General features: G+C 44.3%; 1 protein-coding gene across 4 annotated transcripts in view; it reads left to right on the top strand.

Moving 5' to 3' along the window:
• The window catches only part of LOC147894017 (choline monooxygenase, putative (CMO-like)), a 192885-nt gene that overhangs the window by 42962 nt on the left and 127866 nt on the right, over window positions 1–22057 (top strand). For all 4 annotated transcript variants that reach the window (XM_087386195.1, XM_087386192.1, XM_087386194.1 and 1 more), the window contains one exon: window positions 16706–16751. In XM_087386195.1, coding sequence (XP_087242321.1) covers window positions 16706–16751 — 46 coding nt within the window. The remainder of the gene's footprint in view (window positions 1–16705; window positions 16752–22057) is intronic.

Raw genomic sequence — 22057 nt, 5'->3', positions numbered from 1 at the left:
GCACTCCAGTAGCCCGCTCCACGCATTTGCAGGCCTCAACCCAGTTGGGGTGCCTCCTGGTACGACAAGAAAGAGTAGAGCCCCAAGAGAAGGGATCAAGTCCAACAGCCCTGCGGATAGAGCCACGAGCCGCCGCCCTGTGGGTAGAAAGTCTTCGAGACAGTGAACCATCAACTGATATGACTCCTCTGAGTTAACATCTAGCAATCGAGGCCGACCATGACCAAGGTGCCAACCACGATCAAGAACCCTTGCTAGGAGGAAAGCAGTGAAGCCACGTCGAGGTAGCAAGGTTCCACGAGCCGGTGTAGCTCCGAGATCGGAAGCGCCAGGATCCCTGTTGTCGAGCTTGACCATCAAGAAGAGCTATTAACCACCATGGGGGCAGGCATCTTGCATCTCTATCTCCTTGAGCTCAAGGTAGTACCAAACCTTTCCTCAACAAAAGGTCCCGAGCACACACGACGCTTCTTGAAAGATGTTCCTGTTGCTGCGATGAAGGTGCAAGTGATGCAAGCCGCTGGGGCGCAGGAGCAGGCTACAGCCAACAATGCTCCCCTTCGAGGAGGTGCAATGCCCCAAGCCACGGGTGGCACGAGAAAGCAACTTGCACCTGCAAGCCGTACGTGAATGAAGCATGCCCCAACAAGAGGGCAAAGGGTGCAGACCACCCAACCCGCCACTGGCCAGCTCTGCCGCTAGAGGTGAACCCACCATCACACAATCGAGGTTGCTCAAGCGAGGTCTACGGAGGCCCAGGCGAGGGAGGTTCCGTTGAACTCCAGCCGTTGCTGCCATCAGATCGAAGAGGGGTGCGAGGCGAGGTGGAGGAGGGCGAGGAAGGGGAAGTGGAGGAAGACGGGGGGGGGGAGGGGGGTGAAGCGGCGCGCAGGCAACGAGGTTCCGTGGGCGACGGGGCTGCAGCAACAGGGAGGCGGGAAGGTCGCGACGTTTAAACTGGTGCCCCACTTTATGGTGGGCCGACGGGGATCAAAATCCCATTAAAGGTGCCCCACTTGGAGGAAAGCGCTTTCTCTATGGAGAAAAGCAATAGAAGCCAACTTTTGTAAAATGTAGCCTATTTCATGATAGAAAAGCAGGTCTACCTTTTGGAAAAGCACAAGCTAGGCCTAGAATATAAAAGAAGAGACCTTGAGCTCTAAGTTGTATTACTCAGCCTCATGTTCTCTTTGCGAGCTAATTGTACAAAGCTATTCTATTGCAACAAAATCCTTCGGGGGGTGGGGGGGTTCCAGCCCTTATTCATGGGCCCTAGTGCTGTCTTCTCTCTCTTTTTGCATCTCCCACACCCTTCATTGCGAATTGTGTTCCAGCCTCATCGTTGAGTTCTACCACTGCCAGCTTCTAGGCAATGATCATGCTGAAGTGTGAACTGACCACCAGTGCTGCAAATTCATTCCTCCTGTTGCAATTTGAATTCTACAGCTGCGAATTAACTAGCGGAGCTGCAGATTGTTTGCTGCAATCAAGCTTGGGTCCGGTTAAGGTTTCATTGTCAAAATGTGTCTACCTTGTATAACCCCTGGTACAAAATACTGTCCTTGACTATGTGTTTGTCATCTCCACGATCCTTGAGTATGCCGTCATCTCCATAGATGCTAGGATAACCTCTTTTCCCAAAAGAGAAACTGAAAGAAGATTCTTCTTATTCCTTGGCACATGAAGTGCACCTAGAAGAGACAAATCAGTTCCTTCAACTAATGATAGCATTATCTTCCCAACTCATCTGACAAGATAAGAAGAATCGTTAGCGCAGGACACCTTCTCGCCCACTGGAATAGGTTGCATATCTGCAAATAATTCCCTCTAAGAGGTAATGTGCCTGGATGCACCCCTATCAAAGTACCGAACGACATCTGAAGTTTCAGCTACACTAAGCGATCCAACTTCCTGTCTAGCATCAAAGCTGCACACAAGAAAAGAACCACAAAGTTGGCTGAAGCATCATTCTTATTTGCATTGGATGGTTAGAATCGGTAACCAAATTGCCAGACTCGTCCTTTTTCCCTTTTGCAATTCTTTTCATGTATTCACTAATGAAGTACCCCATCTATTTGTAGAAATGGCATTTTCCGTCCTTTTTGGGCTTGCCTGCATTTTTTGAATTTTTACTTGATGACCAACACTTCTAGACTGATAATGACCTGCATGAGGTTTTCCCTTGCCTTTGGCATTACTCCACGTGAGCCAGTGCCATACTTTTCCGTGTTTGCTATTGCTGCAGTAACCACCCTACTAATTCCTGGAACGTGACTCGGTTGGGATTACCATCTCATTGATAGGTTGAGTGACCTGTGAAAAGATAGGCATGAGTGTAAAAGAATTGAAATGGTAGAAATGAATTGATTGTCTCAAATTGCTTTATCAATACTCACGAAGATCCCATATCTTTGTTAAGTGTTCTGACATCTGATACCCTTCATCCATCTTAATGCGATGACATGGTCTCCTCAAATGAGAGAGCCTAGCCTCATCTTTGGCTTGTAATATACTCCATGCTTGCTTTGATGTTTTAATTGACCGGATATGTGGAAGAGTGAGCCTCTTCACCGACAAAGCAAATCATAACAAACATTGCCTAAGCATCTCTTGCATCTCATGTTTGTTCTACAAGCTTCAAAGTTATCATCCTTGTCCGGAAGCACCCAGTGGGTATCAAGATGAAATTCATAAGGCATAATGGCCTCTAGGCCATAGACCAGCTCGAAGGGTGAATACCGAGTACTTGCCTTGTATGTCATCCTAGAGGCAAATAAAGTAGCTGGAAGTATGTAGTCCCAATCTGCTAAACAACTGAGGCAAAGATGATGCATGATGCACATTGTTCAATTGGAGCTCTTAGTTACACCATTGGCACGTGGGTAATAGAGGAAGATGAAAATTTGTGAACTATTTGTAAATATGTTGACCAAGGCAGCAATGGTGTCATTTAGGAAATGAGTTCCTCAATCACTCATCAATTCGACAAGACAACCAAACCTGGAGATGATCTGGTCATATAAAAATGTGGCTACAACGGGCATATGGCCATAACAAGTACTCTTGTTTGTGCCTGCATGATTTGGGCATGCTGTCCACCACCTCGTCCAGCACCTCCTTGAGGTGGATTTTGAACTATGTCACGTGGACAAGTGTCATTCCCTTGATTAACTCCATAAGATTTTGGCCACAAGCACGTTTTTTACCATAAAGTTCCACAAGAATAGTTGTACCATTTAGCTTATCTTCCTAGGCCGGAACCCCAAAAATATTATTTGCATTCTATGTTGTCTGAAAAGAACTCAATATAATCTGAAAACCCCCAAAAGAAAATAGCCCTGCGAATGCACTAGAATCTGCTTGCGAGTGCAACGTGATCATCAATTTTGCAACAAGACTTGTGTGTTGCAAAAGCCTTAAAATGTTGACTCAAGCTGAGTCCAAATTCTTGCAAAGGACATTCTTTGGCACGAACACTGCAAAGGAGAAACCCTAATGCAAAATTTCCAAATTTGGGGTGGCACTTTCAACCCAAACCTGTGAATTTCTTGAACTAGAATTTGTATAGTGACGTGCTTTTGAAGCATATGACGAACCTGAATTTGTATGACCTCTCGGAGTAGATGACAAAGTGATCTCGCACGGCCTTTTAAAGCGAGCAATGGAGCATAGGCGCAATGGCATTGACGCTGGTCAATGGCACATTCCTAAAGCAGATTTTGGTGTAAAGAATGCCAATGAAGTAGGTTGTAGCAGACGACAAACGGTACCACTAGAGCAAATGTTGAAAAGAGTGATGTCTCTAAAGCAAGTGAACGACACTGACTAAAGGCGAATCGCTTCTTGTGCAAGTCGTAATGGATGATGAACGGCATGTTGGCGTGCTTCTAGTGAGGTTATAGTAGATGGTGAATGATGCTTGGAGCAGATGAATGACATTTAGCAAGTGAGGGATGCCTCTAGAGAAGATCTAGTCTTTGTGGTGGTGCACTAAACAAAACAGAGTCGACCGTGCTCTAGTTTGCATTTTTTGTCCTGACCATGGAAAAATGGTTGCATCAACAACTAGAAGCCATTCCTACCTTACTCCATCACGCAGCGTTGTTGGATCCTGTCTTCACCCTTCAAGCTATTTCTTTGAAAGGAAGATGTTTTGCTCGAAGGCCTTCTCTTAAAGCAAGAATAGCTTGAGTTCATAGAGGAGCAAGTCTCTGTTACCAACTTGTAAGGTTTTGGGGTAGAGGAAAATAGAAAGTGGAGAGCACAAGAGCGTTGAAGTGCTCTTACGAAATGTCAAAAGGTTATCTTGTACAACTCAAAATGAGGCTACATACCTCTAACATAAAGACCTAGCCCCAAGAATTAAAACCCCCTTCTAATTGGATGTAAAGAGCTCCCCAAGGGGTTCACACGACACTATTCAATATGCAACATGATAACAAATGTTGAAAATGCAAGCTATTCCCCCCCCCATAAAAGAGACTTCTATTAGGTATGATGACATAAGTGTTGCTTTGCTTGCTAAGTATGTCTTTTGTTTTATAAAAAAATTTGTTACCTCTTTTTTCTTCTCTTTCATTTTCTCTTTTAGTTTTTGTGTAGATTTTTGGACTTTAGAACAACAAAAATTCTAAATCTGTATGATTGGATATATTCTAGTCTTACAAAGGTATATATTTTATTAAGTATGAAAAAAACCCGCAAGAGCTATCTCAGAGCAGCAATACATCAACAAAAAAAGTCACTCAAATTGGGCCAACAGAAAACCTCACTACAAATTGGAAAGAAATCAGGAAGGAGGCTGAAAGTGCCACCTAAGTCCTGCTGTAGACTCTGAGAAGAAGGAAGAACCCCTTCATTCTCTGAGAAAAATATCCCTCCTAGTAGAGGCTGCCTGGGAAGAATCCTGCATGGTCACCCAACTGGCCATCAAAGTATGTATGGTATCAGTCCAAATATTGGCCATGGTTTGAGAGGGATGGACCTGAGATCCATCCAAAACCTCCATGCATCTGGTGCTCAAGATATGCCATGCTGCAATACTTGCCAGTATCTCCCAAGATGTATCCACATGGGCATGCACCAGTTTGAAGGGGGGGAAGGGAACGTCGTCCAGAGAGCAATTCTCAACTAAGTGTCGTCAAACTGAGATGGCCCAAGAAGAGTCCGGCCTCTTAAAGAAAATTTGAGGGCCCGAAAGGGAGAGCCAAGCCATCGAACCCCAAGTCAAATAGAAGTGGGAAGGAAAAAGTACTGAAGATTGTAGCAATCCCCTTCCAAATAACCCTCGCTTGTCTACAGTCCCATAAACAATGTTGAAGTGACGACTCAGCAAACGTGTGGCAGTGAGGACAAGTAGAATCTGCCCCAAACTTGGATCTCCACAAATTCACTGCTATCCCTCCATGAATAGATAGCCAAAAGAAGAGTGATTTTTCTATTCGTGAGGGGTTTCTAGAGTCTCCTCCAAAAGACTCTCTAGAAGTCGGCAGAAACATGAAAGTTCTCCCAATGAGGGGTCTAGAGGGCCTCCAACATCTAGAACTGATCCGAAACTTTTTGGCATTACTTACAGTATAACAAAAGAAGGGGAGACTCTTGTCTTGGTGCCTTGCATCAATCCATTCCCACTCTCCTAGATCCCATTGCAAAATCTTGACTAGAACCCCTCCATATAGCCATATCCTCCATGATTCCAAGAGAGTAAGATGAGGGTTCGGATCTATATGCCATTCTGAATCCTTGCCATGGTCCACAAACCTTACGATCTTGACAGGCTGAAAGGAAACGCCCAAAAGAATATTATTTGAAGATCTAGATAGCATGCCAACTGACTAAACATCAAAGACCAATGCATCCTCGTGTGCTCCTCGAAAGGATATGCCCCGCCCCCCCCCCCCCCCCCCCTTCAGCCCCCTCGCATTCTCTCTCAGCCCTGCGCGCCCCCCCCCCTCTCCGCTTCCCCCCTCCCCCTCCCCTCCCCCCAGCCCCGGCACACCCTCTCTCAGCCACCATGCCCCCTCTTTCGGCCCCCTCAGCCCCCCCACCTCCTCTTCGCAACCCCTTGCCTCCCCTTTCAGCCCCCTTGCCCTCCCTCCTTGATCCCCGCCCCTTCCGTCTTCCCCCTTTCCTACATTCCCGCCTCCTCTTCCTGCCCCCGCCTCCTTTCTCCAGGCCCTCTTGCTATCCCTTTCCCCTCTTCTTCCTTTTCCCCTCTTTTTCTTTTTCTTGAGATGGATAAGTTATTCCCTTGAATGCTTTGAGTTTACATTGGTTTTTTGTTTTGACTGCCAGTTTTTCTGTGTGAGGCTAACACCCACCAAACAACTCATGGATAATTCTTTACCTCCACCTTATGTATTTAGTGTCACGTCAAGTGTGCACTTCGTGCTCCGCAACTAACCAGAGAGCAAAGAAGATACTAGGACCCTAAAGAACCCAGGCATACGGGACTTGCATTGGTCAATAGTAGACAATTGATGTCAAAGCTCCCAAACCCTACTCCACTGTTGCAATGAACACCATTATGTTTCTCAATGAACATTTTGTTGTTCATGCCTATGTGCTTTCCCCATTCTTTTCTTTCTTTGTAATTGTGAATGAGTAAGTTTTTCATTGGTACAAGCATCTAGCATGCAAGTTTAACCTAGACCCTAACCATAGTAATGAGAGTAAACAAATGTGAGTGGCCATAATCCAAGGCTAATGAATGGAAAATGCCAAGTATATACCTACGAAAATCCTAAAGGATAGTATACTAATCGACGGAAGTCGAGACTTTAAAATGGTTTCACAATAATTTTTGGATTCAAGGGTGGATATATAATGAATTGAGGCATGTGAATGTCTACCTCAAAGTGTAACATTATGAGATCTAAGTCTCCGCACTCAACTATCTCAAGGGAGTCGTGTTTGCAATCTGTGATCAATGCCTTCATTCTATGTTCCATTTACGATCACCTATGGAGTCGTGTTGACTCGAACACTAAGCAGGTTGTCCACACGTCTGTACTACTCTAATATTTGTAGGCTCACGGAAGTAAAAGGATGCACAAGAGTGGAGCAAGAAGTGGAAGCCGTCACATAAACTAATGTAATGAAAATGAGAGTACAAAGTACTATAAAAGAGAACCCTAGGACCTAGTGTCCTAGTGGTACCACTAGTACTAGGTGTCATAAGACACTAAAAAGTACTAGGTGACCTAAGTGCCAATAACTAAAGCTACATGGCACATACCAGGGCCCAGAGGGCATCAATACGGCCGAGAGAAGATGGCCTACAAACCCCCCTCCATGGTATGGGCTGAAGTACTCTGGAAATGTCTCAGAATACTTGGTATTTTCTGGTCATGGTGGCACATGTTCATCCAAAAGGATATAGCCACCTATGAATGTACAAGGTATGCCAGATCATGTAACAAAGGGAACCAAGTGTAAAGCCTGTCGAAAGACTTCGAACTTGGGACAAGGAAGTGCCTTTGTAAACATATTTGCTATGTTGTCCTCTGTAGGAAGGTAGGACAACTCTATGTCTCCTGCTAACAACCGCTCTCGAACATAATGATAGTGAACTTCAATGTGCTTGGTACGCGCATGAAACACTAGATTACGCTCAATGGCCAAAGCACTCTAGCTGTCAGTGTAGACCATAGTGGACGATGTCTGGTGAATACCAAGATCTGTAAGTAATTGTCGAAGCCAAACACACTCTACTGTAGCGGTGAAGGCTGCCCTGTACTTAGCCTCACAGCTGGATGTGGCAGCTGTTGGTCGCTTCTTGTTGAGCCAAGACATACATGAACTGCCAAGCAAAAAACAATTGCCGGTATGTGACACTTTGGTGTTAGAACAACCTGCCCAGTCACTATCCGTGTAAGCATGCATGGTAAGTAAACCCTAATCACCATAGAAAAGGGCTAAATCCTGAGTGCCTCTGAGATATCTGAAGACTCTCTTCACTGCCTGCCAATGGTGTGAACTGGGCATGTGCATGAACCTGTTGAGCTGGGATATTGCATAGTGTAAGCCAGGTCTGCTGTGGCATAAATAAATGAGAGATCCAACAGCCTGCTGGTAAAGAGTGATATCACATGGTGGGCTCCCATCATGAGCTGAAAATTTGAAGCCAGGGTCCACTAGAGTAGAGATTGGCTTGCAATCCTCAAACTGAAAACGATCAAGGAGCTGTCCAATATACTTGGACTGTGACATCATGATATGCCCCTCAACATGAGCAAACTGAATGCCTAAATAATAGTGCAGCTGTCCCGTGTTTGAAATTTCAAAAGCTTGCTGCAAATCAGCCTTGAAAGCTGCAATATGCTGAGTATCAGGGCCCGTGATCAGCATGTCATCCACATACAAAATCAGCACTAAAAAATCAGATCCACTCCCACGGACATAAAGAGAGGGCTCTGTGGGGCTATTTTGAAAACCAAGGGACAGTAATTGTGCATGAATTTTAGCATACCATGCCCTGGGTGCCTGCTTCAAACCATAAAGGGCTTTTCTCAGCCGGCATACCTTGTTTTCAGAGCCAACAACCTCAAAGCTAGGAGGTTGTGTCACATAAACTTCTTCCTGCAGATCCCCATGAAGAAAGGCAATCTTGATGTCAAGCTGGTGCACTTGCCAATGGTGATGGGCTGCAATGGCAATGACACATCTAATAGTAGTAATCCTGGAAGTGGGAGCAAAGGTCTCCTCAAAGTCAATGCCTTGTTGTTGGCATACCCTTTTGCAACAAGACGGGCTTTGTGTCGATCTATGCTGCCATCAGATTTCCTTTTTAATTTGTAGACCCACTTGGTACCAATGGCATGCTTGCCGGGAGGGAGATGCACTAATTCCCATGTGTCATTTTTGGCAATGGATTGTAGCTCAGCTCTCATTGCATCCATCCACTCTTTGCTATCATAAGCATCTTTATGGAACAAAGGCTCTTCATTGCAAGCTATAGCAAGGAGTGCAAACTCAAGAAAGTAACCATGCATCTGTCTATTCCCTGATCTTGTCCGGGCAGCAAGAGGTTGATCTTTTTTGCTGTCCCTCAATGTGTCAAGAAGCCATCTGGGAACTTGCCTTTGCTGTCTATTGACAGCTCTTTCTTCAATCACTGCATCATGAATAGTGGGATCATTTTGTGCTGGAAGAGAAACCTGCAAATCAGCATGGGCTACTGGCTGATCATTGCTTGTTGGAGGGCCCGCAGGAGGCTCATGTTGCTGGTCAAAGTCTCCCTCTGAGGGAAGCAGTGGTAACCAAGAGTCAAAGGCATCAAACATGTCAACTTCTGGCTTAGCTTTACAGTCCACAAGAGGAGAAGCCAAATGTTCAGCAAAGATGATAAAGCTCCTTTTGCAAAGTGCCAGTGAGAACTATGGCATTGTCATCACGAAGATCGTATACTAAGCATCTGTATCCATCAAATATCACTCTGAAACCTGAAGTTGCAATTGCTGAAATTGAAATCAAGTTGACTTCAATTCCAGGCACAAAAAGAACATTTGTCAAAGTAACAGGATGGCTTGAAATGGATGTGAGCTGCACATCTCCAATTCCTTTTACAGCATAGGAAGCATTATTAGCACATGTGACAGTCCCCCCTCGAGGTGCATTAGCTAAGGAATGAAACAATTGTCTGCAAGATGTGACGTGCTTGGAAGCACCACTATCAAAATACCAAGACTGAGCATCATTAGCAGTAAAGAATGCATCCACTTTGGAGGGATCAAATGAGCAATGGACAGCCCATGCCCAATCATCCTGGAGAGCATGTGCATGTGAGGCATCTGCTGGCTCATGGGATTCAATTGCATGTGAGGCGTTGACTGTCAATCCTGCTTTCTTTTTCTCCGAAGCAATGCGCTTCCTACATTCTGAAATTTTATGGCCTGGCTTGCAACAATAGTTGCATCTTTTCTTCTTTGACTTATCTGCTGTATTTTGAGATGCATCGGAGGAATTGCCATTGTTAGGCGCATATTTAGGCTTGCCCATAGGCTTGGAAGCCTTGCCGTTTCCTGTTTGCTGTGAAGCAAATGCATGATCAAGAATAGTAGCTTGCCTATTAGCACGACTATAATGATTCTCTTGCATGATAAAGCAATAAAGGAATGTGCATTTGCATCTCTTGCAAGCCATCTTGTTTGTTCCTGAGTTGGAGGAGCAGCAACAGGGGTGCTAGAGGATAAAGCATCAGGAGGAGTACCCTCTGCAGAGGGACCAGCAGTAGGAGCAGCCACTGTAGCATTGGCTGGCTTCAAATCAACTCTAGAAACAATGTTCCAAAAATGCCTTGCAACAAGAATATGTTTCATGAGATAAGACCACATCGGGTAGTTGGTGCCATCCAACTTATCAACTTCATGAAGAATGCCAAATAAATCATGATTGTTGCAAGCCATTGCAAATGGAATATCCTGAAAAGAAAAGACCTGAAAACACGAAAGCCTCAAGGCTATCACTGCAAAGAGCTGGCTGTCCAAAAATGACAGCAAATGTCTGCAAGTGAATGTCCTACAAATTTCCAGCCCAAATCAAAGGGCAAATGCAAATTTGACCCAAATGTGACTGTGTCAGGCAATGACCACTGCAAAAATCAGCAAATGTGGCAAAAGCCCCAAATGTAATGAGGACAAAAATGCCAAAAAGAGAGCAAATACAGAAAAGCCTCTAATTTTGCTGAGATTTTACAAATGTGACCCAATGTCTTGCAATCTAACCTAATGTCCTACAATCTGAAGAAGAAATTGCAATCCAAATCCCAAAGCTCCAATGTCTTGTAAGAAATTGCAACCAAAAGAAGGGAAATGAACTGAAAAACCCCAAATTTGCCAATGTTATGCAAAAGCCCCAAAATTGCAAAATTGAAGCCCAAATGCAAAAGCCCCAAATGTCAGCAAAAAATTGCAGATCTGTTGAAATGTTTGCTCCGTATGGTACGGAATGTATGGAATAGTACGGCCAGTATGAAACTGTACGGACGTCGAAGTATGAAAATATACGGAAATTGAAAAACGGTACGTAAATCGAAAACAGTACGAAAATCCGTACAACTGTACGGACATGTATGGATGGTTATATGGAATCGTACATATATATATATATATATATATATATATATATATCCCCCCCTCCCCCCTAATAGTTGACGCATGGTACAGAATCATACGGACAACAGGTCGGGGGGTCGTGTCGAAGCTGCGCGGGAGTTGGAGCTGGAAGCAGGAAGCTAGGAGTAGGGAGCAGGTTCGGGAAGGAAGTGCTCTGATACCACTGTAGGCTCACAGAAGCAAAAGGCTGCACAAGAGTGGAGCAAGAAGTGGAAGCCGTCACATCAACTAATGTAATGAAAATGAGAGTACAAAGTACTATAAAACAGAACCCTAGGACCTAGTGTCCTAGTGATACCACTAGTACTAGGTGTCATAAGACACTAAAAGTTCTAGGTGACCTAAGTGCCAATAACTAAAGCTACATGGCACATACCAAGGCCCAGAGGGCATCAATATGACCGGGAGAAGATGGCCTACAATATTCAATCACAATGTCCCCTTTAACAAGACAACCAGTTCCATCAATTTTGTCAACATAAACATTTGACTATATGAAAGAATATCGATTCTTCATACTAATGAATTTGAGAAATACGATGCAACACTTCTAACTTGTTTAGTCACAACTATATGAACAATATTATGGAAACTTGTTGAGAAAGCAACACTGTTGAGCTAGTACAAAAGCACTTCTCCGCAATAGAAGTCAGATCAAATTATGAGAAAAAACACTATGCCATTGGTAGCAAGTTCCAAAGAAATATGTCATGCACCTCCAATGATAAAGCATAATTCAAGGAATGTCATAAATCATACTACCTTTGGAAATACGGTTCTTTGTTTGCTTTCTCAATTCTTAAGGATCATTAACCATGTATTTCTTGACTTTGGAAAGTAATGGCTAATTGTTTTCTTGTTAAATTAGTTCTAAAGGGGTTTGTTCCACTCTAGTCCCCATGTAGCTTCCTCAATGTCAGTTGAAGTAGAGCCTAAGTGAATTAAGAAAAGGCAAGGAGGTCATAAAAGATAGGACTTGGTGGTAAAAGAGCTAAAAGATTTAAAGACCGTATCTGTTAATTGATGTAACCTTTAGCTCTTTGCTTTTCTTTAATAGTTTTATATCACATGAGATGCAAGACTTTAGATCACCCAATAGTGATAAAGGCTCTTAGTTGATTGATGCATTCCTAACTTTTTTGCTACTTGCCATATTCCCTATGAGTGGCATCTATGAAAAGGATTGTTCGCTTTTAGATTGCTAAAGATCTTTTGGGCCACATCTTTAGATCATGTTACATTGGCTATCTATCTCTGTTGGAAAGGTCACCTCCCCATCTGTAAGCCCCCATATGAGGAGAGCGTGGGGGAGGCAGACCTAGGGCAGGATGTGCCCAAGAGAAAAGGAAGAGAGGGGGCTGCCACATGGGCAGCACCTCACATCAAAGAGACCAGCATGGCTGCAACAGATGGAACCTGTGGAAGGAGCAGATGGCGGGGACAGCAAGTCCTGGATCTAACCTGGCAGGAGGTCAGTCAGGGGCAGCAGACATGGCACAGGATTGCACAGATAAAGGCGCCTATGTGGAGGGCATCTGTGTGCAGATGGACAGCCTGCAACAGAGCCTACAGGTGGCACAATCATGGAAGGGAGCAGCAGCACCTGGGTCGGCCATTGGCTGAGGCTAGTGGATCTAGTTGGAGCCAGCAAATCAGGCCTGGAGATGGGCTGGCCAGGGGGGCTGAATCCCTGGAACATAGGCTGCAAAAGGGCCTAGAAAAGACCCCTATATAGGGCCCTGGTTGGGCTGGTAGGGGCAGCCAACCAGGTCGGTTTTAAGGCAGACAGAAAGTCGGCCAGACTGGTCGGTTTTTGCAGCAGCGCTTGAGGGCTATAAAAGGAGGGCCTCCAGGCCCTTATTTCTCATCACTTGGAGCAGCACAAGTACCAGCAGAAGGGAGCAGCAGGGAGCTTGCCTTAGGCCTCATCACTGGAGGTAAAGGGAGCACACAGGAGCTGCAGACTTAGCTAAGAGTGCTGCCCACCTAGGTTGGTGCAAAGACAGCAAGGTGGAAGGGATCTGGACGGAAAGTCTACAGAAGCTCGAGGTGGAGAACGCGGGCTCGAGTCTAGAGATAGCCGCAGATAGGATAAGGACCTTGTGGTAAGATCAGAGGACCACACCATTGATGGGACTCTGGATCTATCTCTTTTGTATTGTGTCTATAGCTTTGGACGGAAATATATTAATTTGGTGTCTTCTATATCTGGCTGGTTCATTGTCTATTGATGAGTCTGCACACCTATCATATGCACATAAGTTTAAGAAGTTTGTGATTCCACACCCCACACCACACTGTGTGAGCTCCTGGGCTATTCTATCAGTCTTCCACTGTGTGTACCCTCTGTTGGGTCATTTCTAACAATCTCCCCATAGGTATTTGTTGTGTTCTTACATAAAACATTCTATATTACCTTTCAATTGGACCTTTTTGCATCATGTAGATAGTGGAATTTGATTAAGGAACCCTTTTGTGGTTTGCACCACAGATTTGATAGACCTAATGCATAGTATGAGTCTTGCATTTTGTTATATGTATAGCCTCTACTAAAGCTTTTACTTCATTAATTCCAACTATTAGAGTAGAATATCTTGCCAAAGAAATGAAAAGTCCCATGAACTGTATGATTTGAGTAGAATCATTTAAAAGTATTCATGATATTGTTGACCACAAGGGTAATATCTACCAAATTCAATCTAAAACGAGGCCACAAGGGTAGCACCCGATAGTGATGTTGCCACATTTTATAGCTACCCATATTCTGGTTACATATTTGAATAACACATATCATGATACCAATTGGTTGATTTGCAATCCTCATACAAATCTAATCACAATGTGGTGCAAGAAACCAAATTTAGAGGGAAGAATTAAAAAGCATGCATTTTTTCATGAATAAATAGCTATGAGACATTTGTAACTTGATTGATAGATTTTCTTGATGTTCTTTTAAAAATCATGTTGAATGTGAAAGTTTGATTCGTGTAGTATTATTTTATATTGAGATTGGAGCACGATTCTTGCCATCCTACCATCCTCCTTCACCACTATCATTTTCATTGTTCTACTATATGGTTCTTGTGAACAACAACAGTTGTCACACTACAGTTGTTCATGTGGATCACCAACCGTACCCCATTGACTATCCACTTTTTAGTGGACACCCTGGTTTAGAATCTGCCTCCAATGTTTGTACATCTGTTGTTTCGTGGTTTATCCAAAGTGAGAGCATGTAGACGTGTAATGTTACTCCCAGATATTTTCTTATGTCTCTATAAACCATTGATCTATATCTAGGATATTTTATGATTTTTTGGATGGATATATTGTGAGGTATGTAAAAGGCCAAATATGTATTCAAAAATATTTATGACATACATATTCAAAAATGTATTAATGCATTTACACATGTACCTCATTTTGGGGCCTCATAATTAAATGGTCCACAAACATTATGCTTTTTGCACATTATGCGACTTGATTGCAGTTGCGTGCCTTAGTTGAATCTTGTAGCCTTGGTTGTAGAAGCTGCTGCCGTTGCTAGTCATTTGGGACAGGAGGTTTGAACATATAACCCTAAACCCTAAATCCGAAAACTGGAATTTGGGACAGGAAGAAGAGAAAGCTGGGATTTGGGACATGAGCTTTGAACATATAAATTTTGAAAGCTTGGCAATGCTTCATAGAGAACTGATGATGTTTGGGCTACCATATGTCACTGAGAAAGTTCAAGAAACTATGTCAGCCCTGTTGTTATGGAAAACAACTTAGAGATTCCTTTTCAAAAGATCAAGCACACAGAGCAAAAGAAGTGCTTGAATTCATGCAGATAGATTTAGTGGGATCCGTTGAGGTCAAATCTCTGGGAGGTACTCAATAGCTAATCACCTTCATTGATGAATCCTCCACCAGGAAGACTTGGGTGTTCATGATGGTGCACAGTCCAATGCCTTATATTATCTCAAAATGTTTAAAAACCTGGTAGAGAATCAAGTAGGCAAGAAGATTAAGGTTCTCAGGTTCGACAGTGGTGGAAAATATAAATCTGCAATGGTTATTGATTACTGCAGAAAATGTGACATACAAAGAGAATATGCAGCAGCCCCTCTACAAAATCCGGGTGGCTGAAAGAAAGAACATGACAATACTGGAATCTATTAGAGCTGTGCTCAGGATAAGAATGTACCAAAATATCTGTAGGGTATATCTGTAAATACAGCTGTGTAATTATTGAATAAAGTACCTGTCTCCTGAGGAGGCCTTCATTGGAAGGAAACCATCTCAAGATCTTTGGATGTAAAGATTTTGGTCATGTTTTAGATGAGAAGAGAATTGGATTTGACATCAGTCAAAGCATCTTTGATGGTTATGCAGGTGAACATAAAGCATAAAGAACATTAGTCAAATCATCTTTGTTGGTTATGCATGTGGACATAAAGCATATAGGCTGTGTGATATGCAAGATAGGAGATTGATATTCAGCAAGGATGTTATTTTTCATGGATCTGATGTTTCTCAGCTTGGTACACAGCAGCAAAAGGAGCAGCCAATTTCTTTGGATATTGAAGAAGAGAGACAGATATAGGTTGAGTTTGAAAAGCCAAACAACCTGACAAGGGTAAAGGCAAGCCAGTAGAAAAAGAAGAACAGCTTGTTAAGCATAAGCAGAAGATGGTTGAGGAGGAATTCCCTCTGGCAAGATGGTTGAGGAGGAATCCCCTCTGGCAAGAAGCTTGCAAAATGATACATGGACTTAATAAAAGATTCTGAAATACAGGAAAATCCACAAATAACATCAGAGGGACCTAGAATATCTCAGAGAGTGAAAAGATCATTGAGATATATTCTAGTTGTTCCCATGTAGCTTTTATAGATGAGATGCAGCATGCATCATTTGTGGGAGGGATGCAATAGAAAGGGCAAGAACCTATCTCTTTAACAGAAGCTGTCAAAAGCCAGGAATTGCAAGATGCCCTGGAGTCTGAATATAACTCCATCATGAAGGATCAAATATGGGAGTTATGTAAGTTACCATTTGGTAAATTAGCAATATGCACTAGATGCATTTACAAGATCAAGAGGGATTCTGATGATAAAATACAGAAATACAAAGCAAGGCTTGCTGCAAAGAGTTGCAAAATGGTTGAAGGTATTGATTAACAGAAACCTTTTCATCTCTAGCAAAACTCAGTACCATTAGAACTGTTTGCTATATTGCAGCACAGAAGGGCTGGCCAATCTTTCAGATGGATATGAAATCAGCATTCTTTCAGATGGATGTGTGATCCTCATTCTTGAATGATTTTCTGGAGGTGGATGTTTATGTGCAATAGCCTGAGGGCTTTGTATAGACAGGGAGAGAGCAGCTTGTGTGCAAACTAAAAAAGGCTCTTTATGGTTTGAAGCAGGCGCTGAGGGCATGGTATGTCAGAATATGCACATTTCCTTCAGAGGGGTTTCAGGGAAATTTATGCTGATCGAAATCTCTATTATTTTATTGAAGGAAGTGATCTAGTGCTTATGATTTTATAAGTGAATGATAACCTAGTAAGTACGGGCTAATCATCTTTATATGTGGCATTTGATAGGTTTTGCGTCACAAGTTGACAAGCCTCGTGATTACTTCACTGCCAGGTTGAAATTCGGAGCCCCATCTTTGTCATATACATATGGAGTGTTTTAACATAATAATGAGAATGGTGAAATGTATTCAATTGTTCTATGCAAAAAAAATTTATTGTTAATTTCTCTTTATAAAGAGGAGAGATTTTGTTGACAAAGACCTATTGCAATTAATGTTCTTCTTTAGGCGTACGTCTATTCTTTGTTTCTCTAGAGAAAGAAATTATATTCTTTATTGTTGTTTACTTCCCCCTCTTTGATTGCAGGGAAAGATTCATCTATAACTTTAACAAAAAGGGAGTGGGCAAGGTCAATCAAAAAGATATTGCGTGCATGCATCAGAACAGAAATTTATAACAGCAGCCAGGATACAAATTGAGCGAGGTAGCTGTAGTCACAAAAATTCCATTATTGTAGTGGCCCGAAAGAAAGAAAGAAAGAAAGAAAGTTTATTAAAGTCTTCAGAAGACCGATGGGTCTATAAGGCTGTGAGAAAACCTAATACGAGCAAGCTGAAAGGGTGGAGCTACTATCGAGCATCAACACCCATGCAGAAAAACAAAAGATACATGCTACATAGTCATATCAGAGTAATAGTCATCTCCATCATCATCACTATGATCATGATCATCATCAGATAGTCTGTCACATGAGTACAAAATGAAATATGCTCCAATGTCACAAGTGTGATCCACTCTATTCCCCCTCATCAAGGATGGGGAAGGGAGATCATAAAACCAGAGATAGAATGCTGCCGACTGTTTGTGGGCGTGGGCCTGTGCTGTCTCTTGGTCACAACTCTACATCTAACAAGTGTCAACTGTGACACTTGTAGGTCGCGCCCCCACTCTGAACAAGGAGGGAATTGACAAAATATGAAGAGGGGAGAGGAGAAGAGTGGAGATGAGGAGAGAGGGCACAGCTAGAGAGCACACCACAAATGACTAACTGTACACTAAATTTAGTTGAAAATGTAAAACATGTACAAACCCATTTAGGGTTAGGACATCTAACCCTTTCCTTTATAGCACTCTATTGGATTAGTACTATGCACATATGTTCACATGATGTTGAGCGTGATCTCTCAATACCTTCCCTCAAGATCAACATCATGAAGTAGGCCTTCCCTCAGGATGATGATTCTGGGGAATCGAAGAAGAACTGAGCATTATATTCCATCACACCTCTTTAATGGGAATGTCCTTCCTCTGCGTCAAACCAAGAGCTTGTCGGTGCTTCTCGAAAAGCTCTTTACTGAGTGGTTTGGTAAAGATGTTTGCAACATTCTCTTTGCTATCACAATGCTGCAGTGTGATGTCACCAAGTAACACTCTTTCTCTAATGAAGTGCTCTCTGACATCAATGTGCTTTGTCATGGAGTGATATATTGGATTCTTAGCCAATGCTTGAGCCAATTGATTATCACAGTATATTGTTGTTGGCTTTGACTCATCAAAGTAATCTGTTTCTGACAATAGTCTTCTGAGCCATATAGCCTCACATGCACCTGTAGTGAGTGCTCTATATTCTCCTTTAGTCGAAGATAAAGAAATAGTTGGCTGTTTGTTGACAACCATGATATAGCACCTTGACCAAGGAAAAATGCATATCTCTGTGTGGATCTCCTGGTCTCATGATCTCCGGCATTCTCACTGTCAGAGTATCCATGCAACCGTGGATGACTTCCTCTGTATTCTATCCCAAACTGTCTTGTACCTTTGATGTATCTCAAGAGTCTTTTGGCTGCATTCTAATGAGACTGTTTTGGATTTGCCATAAACTGTGCTAGTGAACTTACTGCATAACAAATATTTGTCTGTGTGATAGTTAGATATATAAGAGATCCAATGAGCTGCCTGTAGTATCTGTCGTTGACTGTAGGCTTTTCTAAATCTTTAGTAAGTTTCAAACTTTGTTCCATGGGAGTGGTTACAATCTTGCAATCTGCCATATGAAACTTCTTCAGACTGCCAACATGTTTGAGCTGACTCATAAAGGTGATGTCTGAATCTCTCCAGAACTCAATTCCAAGACAATAGTCCAAGATCTTTCATGTCGAACTCTGCAGATAAGTCTTGTTTTAGCTTTTTGATGAAGCTATCCTTGCTTCCGGTCACAATCAGATCATCTACGTACAAAAGTGTAATAGTAATGTCTTCCCCTTGAACTTTGTAGTAGAGAGTATGATCTACATTGGACTTCATGTATTCCAAATCAGCAAAATACTTGTCGATTCTACTGTACCAACTTTTGGGTGCTTGCTTTAAGCCGTAGAAACTTTTCTTGAGATGGCAAACCTTATTCTCCTTTCCTGGTTCAACATAACCTACTCGTTGTTACATGTAGACTTCCTCGTCTAGGTAACCATCGAGAAATGCATTCTTGACATCAAGCTAGTGCACATTCCATTTATTGAGTGTCGCTAGTGATATCAAGAACTCGGTGGGTGTAGCAGGGAGACAGGATGACGAAGCAATTCTTTCATACCATTGGGCCACGATCGACAGGTACACAGCTGCAACATCTCAGCGATTCGCAGGGCATCATGCACACTGAGACCCGCAGGAGATTCTAAACCTGACCACCGATTTTTACAGTTAGCTCTTTCAGACGGAGAGGATGACTCCAGCCAGTTTTGTGGCCCGAGATGTAGTTTGGGATCACGTTCCGACAGTAGTCTCGCAGGATTTATGCAGCAGACTTAAGGAGCCTTTTATAGATGAGAAGCTTTGGGAAGCCCTCGAGGCTCTGCCGATCCAGAAGTGCCCAGGTGAGGATGGCTTGACTCCGGCCTTCTTCCAGAAATTCTGGGAGATTATTTCCACCCCTTTCCGTTTAGCTTGTCAGGAGATTTTTGACACAGGCTTTCTCCCTCAGTCCTTGAGCAGGGGGTGGATTTGTTTGGTTCCGAAAGGGGGAGATAGGTAAGACATCCGACAGTGGAGACTAATCACTCTGCTTAATATTGCATATAAGATCCTCGCCAAGGTCTTGAGTTTGCAGTTACGGCCTCATCTTACCGACATCATCCACGACACACAGACTGGGTTTGTCCAGGATGCTGCATCCTGGACAACATCTTCGCATTCTGAGAGGTAGTGGATTGGTCCAAGGAGGAGTCACAGCCGCTGGCCGTCCTTCTCTTGGATTTTGAGAAGGCCTACGAGAGGGTGGAGTGGTTCTTCCTGGAGGGCACTATGTGGAGATTGGGTTTCTCAGACAGATGGGTCAGAGGAGTTGTAGCGCTATACGCAGGGAGCTCTAGTCAAATGCTTATCGGAGGACACACGGGTGAGGCCTTTCCTGTCTCTCACTCGGTCTGCCAGGGCTGCCCACTTGCTTCCTTCCTCTTCCTCTTCCTCTTTGTGGCGGAGGCTTTGGACTACTACTTGAGATCACAGGTGGCGGGTCTCACAGGGTTGAGGCTCCCAATAAGATAGGAGGAGGAGCTACTTGACTCGGAGTTTGCAGATGACACGGCCTTGTATGTTGAGGGAACCATAGCGAGTCTAGAGAGAGTCATGGGCACCCTGGCTATCTGTTGTGAGGCCTCGAGGGCACGGATCAACTGGACAAAATCCATAGGTTTCTTCACAAGCTTTGAGGAGACACAAGAGATCTGTGAGTGGGGGAGGGACTTTGGCTTCAGATGGATACCACAGGGCCAGATAGCGAGATACCTCGGATGTCAGGTTGGTATTGACATTATAGCAGAGTAGCAGATTGCCCCGGTCCTTGAGAGTGTTCGGCGCAAGCTTCTCTACTGGAACTCGACCAAACTCTCCCTAGCAGGTCACGCCTTAGTGGCAAACCAGGACCTTCTTGCCACGGCTTGGTATATCGCCTCCTGCTGGTGTTTTCACAGAGGATGCATTGGGCAGCTCCGACAGTTGGTACGGAACTTCCTTTGGGCGAGTTCAGACGGCACGAGGAGCGCTAAAGCCCGAGTAGCTTGGCAGACGGTGATCACGCCGCAAGCATTGGGAGGCTTGGGTATCATTGATCTGGAGATGCAGAGCAAAGCCCTTCTGGGCAAGTTGGTGGTTCGTGGCCTCACCCTAGGTGCAGAGCCTTGGAAGCTCCTCTTACAGCGAGGGCTTCTAAGGAACACCCCACGCACTGGGGGACAGTGCAGCCTTCACATAGATGGATCTTCTCAGAGGCCCCTCTTATGGGGAAGGGTTTCCCCTTGATGAGGAGCCTTCACAGGGTTTGGCTGAGACTGGTAGGGGGTCTCATCCGTGCTCCGCCCAGATGCAGAAAGGAGTTTGAGCGCCAGCCCGTTATGTGGCACCCAGAGATTTGAGATCAGGAGGGACGTATGCTCGGACAGCGGACACACATTCATTGGGCACAGTGGGACAGTGGTCCAGCAGGGTCCTTTGGCCGTTGGAGCAGATTACCCATGGAGGCAGAGGCGAGGCTTGATGCCCTAGTGCATCTGCGAGGGGCAAGGCAACGGATGGCCAAGATTGACTTAGCCATTCTTGAGTCCTAGTGGTGGGGAGGACTTCGCGTTTGGAGAGACAGCAGATGGTTGGGGCAGTTTTCCAAGACTAGTGTTCCCTTGAGGATGTTGATGCAGCAAGGCAGCACACACCCCGGCTTCTTCCGTGTAGGACCTTGAGGCCTATTCCAACCACTCACTGAGAGAGACCCCGAGCTGGATGGGAGTCTTGATGGGATTCATTGGCAGATGATCAGAGTGGTGGGACGTTTGCAGAAGGAGTGGCACATTGACCCTCCCAGTATCTCAAAGCAGGACGCCCTTAGACGGCGCCTTTGGCTGTGGGAGGGTAGACCCCTGAGGGAGGTCCAGTGGTATTCGGAAGAGTGGTTCTGGCCATCCAGGGGCGGCCTAGCCGAGCAAGTGGATGAGGTGCCCTTCTTTTCCTACACCACACGGATCGGTAGGAGGCTTCAAATGGACTCATGGAGGTGGACCCCCTCAAGGGAGAGGCATTGGGTGACCCAGAGAGTGCCCCGGGATGTTCGCTCCAAGTTTTGGACGCGGTTGTGGTCCAGTTTGCGGTTGAGGAAGATTCTTCTGGTTGGCCGCCCATGGAGGCTTGCCCATCGGACCGTGGTTGAAGTAGATTTCATACTTCTTCTGGCTGGCTGCCCACGGAGGCTTGCCCATCGGACCGTGGTTGAAGCAGATGCGAGTGGAGGGGCACTGCCATTGCTGTAGCGATGGTGTCCTAGAGACTATCGTGCACTGCCCGTGGAGCTGTCGTAGCACAACGAGGATTTGGATGGGAACCCTCAAGATTAGGACACGTATACAGAGTCTTCAGAGAGACTACACGTGGGGGATG

The sequence above is a fragment of the Dipteris shenzhenensis genome, chromosome 15 (assembly GCF_047967505.1).
Source record: "Dipteris shenzhenensis isolate YYH24624 ecotype China chromosome 15, Dip_SZ_1.0, whole genome shotgun sequence".
Lineage (NCBI taxonomy): Eukaryota > Viridiplantae > Streptophyta > Polypodiopsida > Gleicheniales > Dipteridaceae > Dipteris > Dipteris shenzhenensis.
Note: the sequence above shows the minus strand (reverse complement) of the source record. Positions and strands in the feature narration are given on the sequence as shown.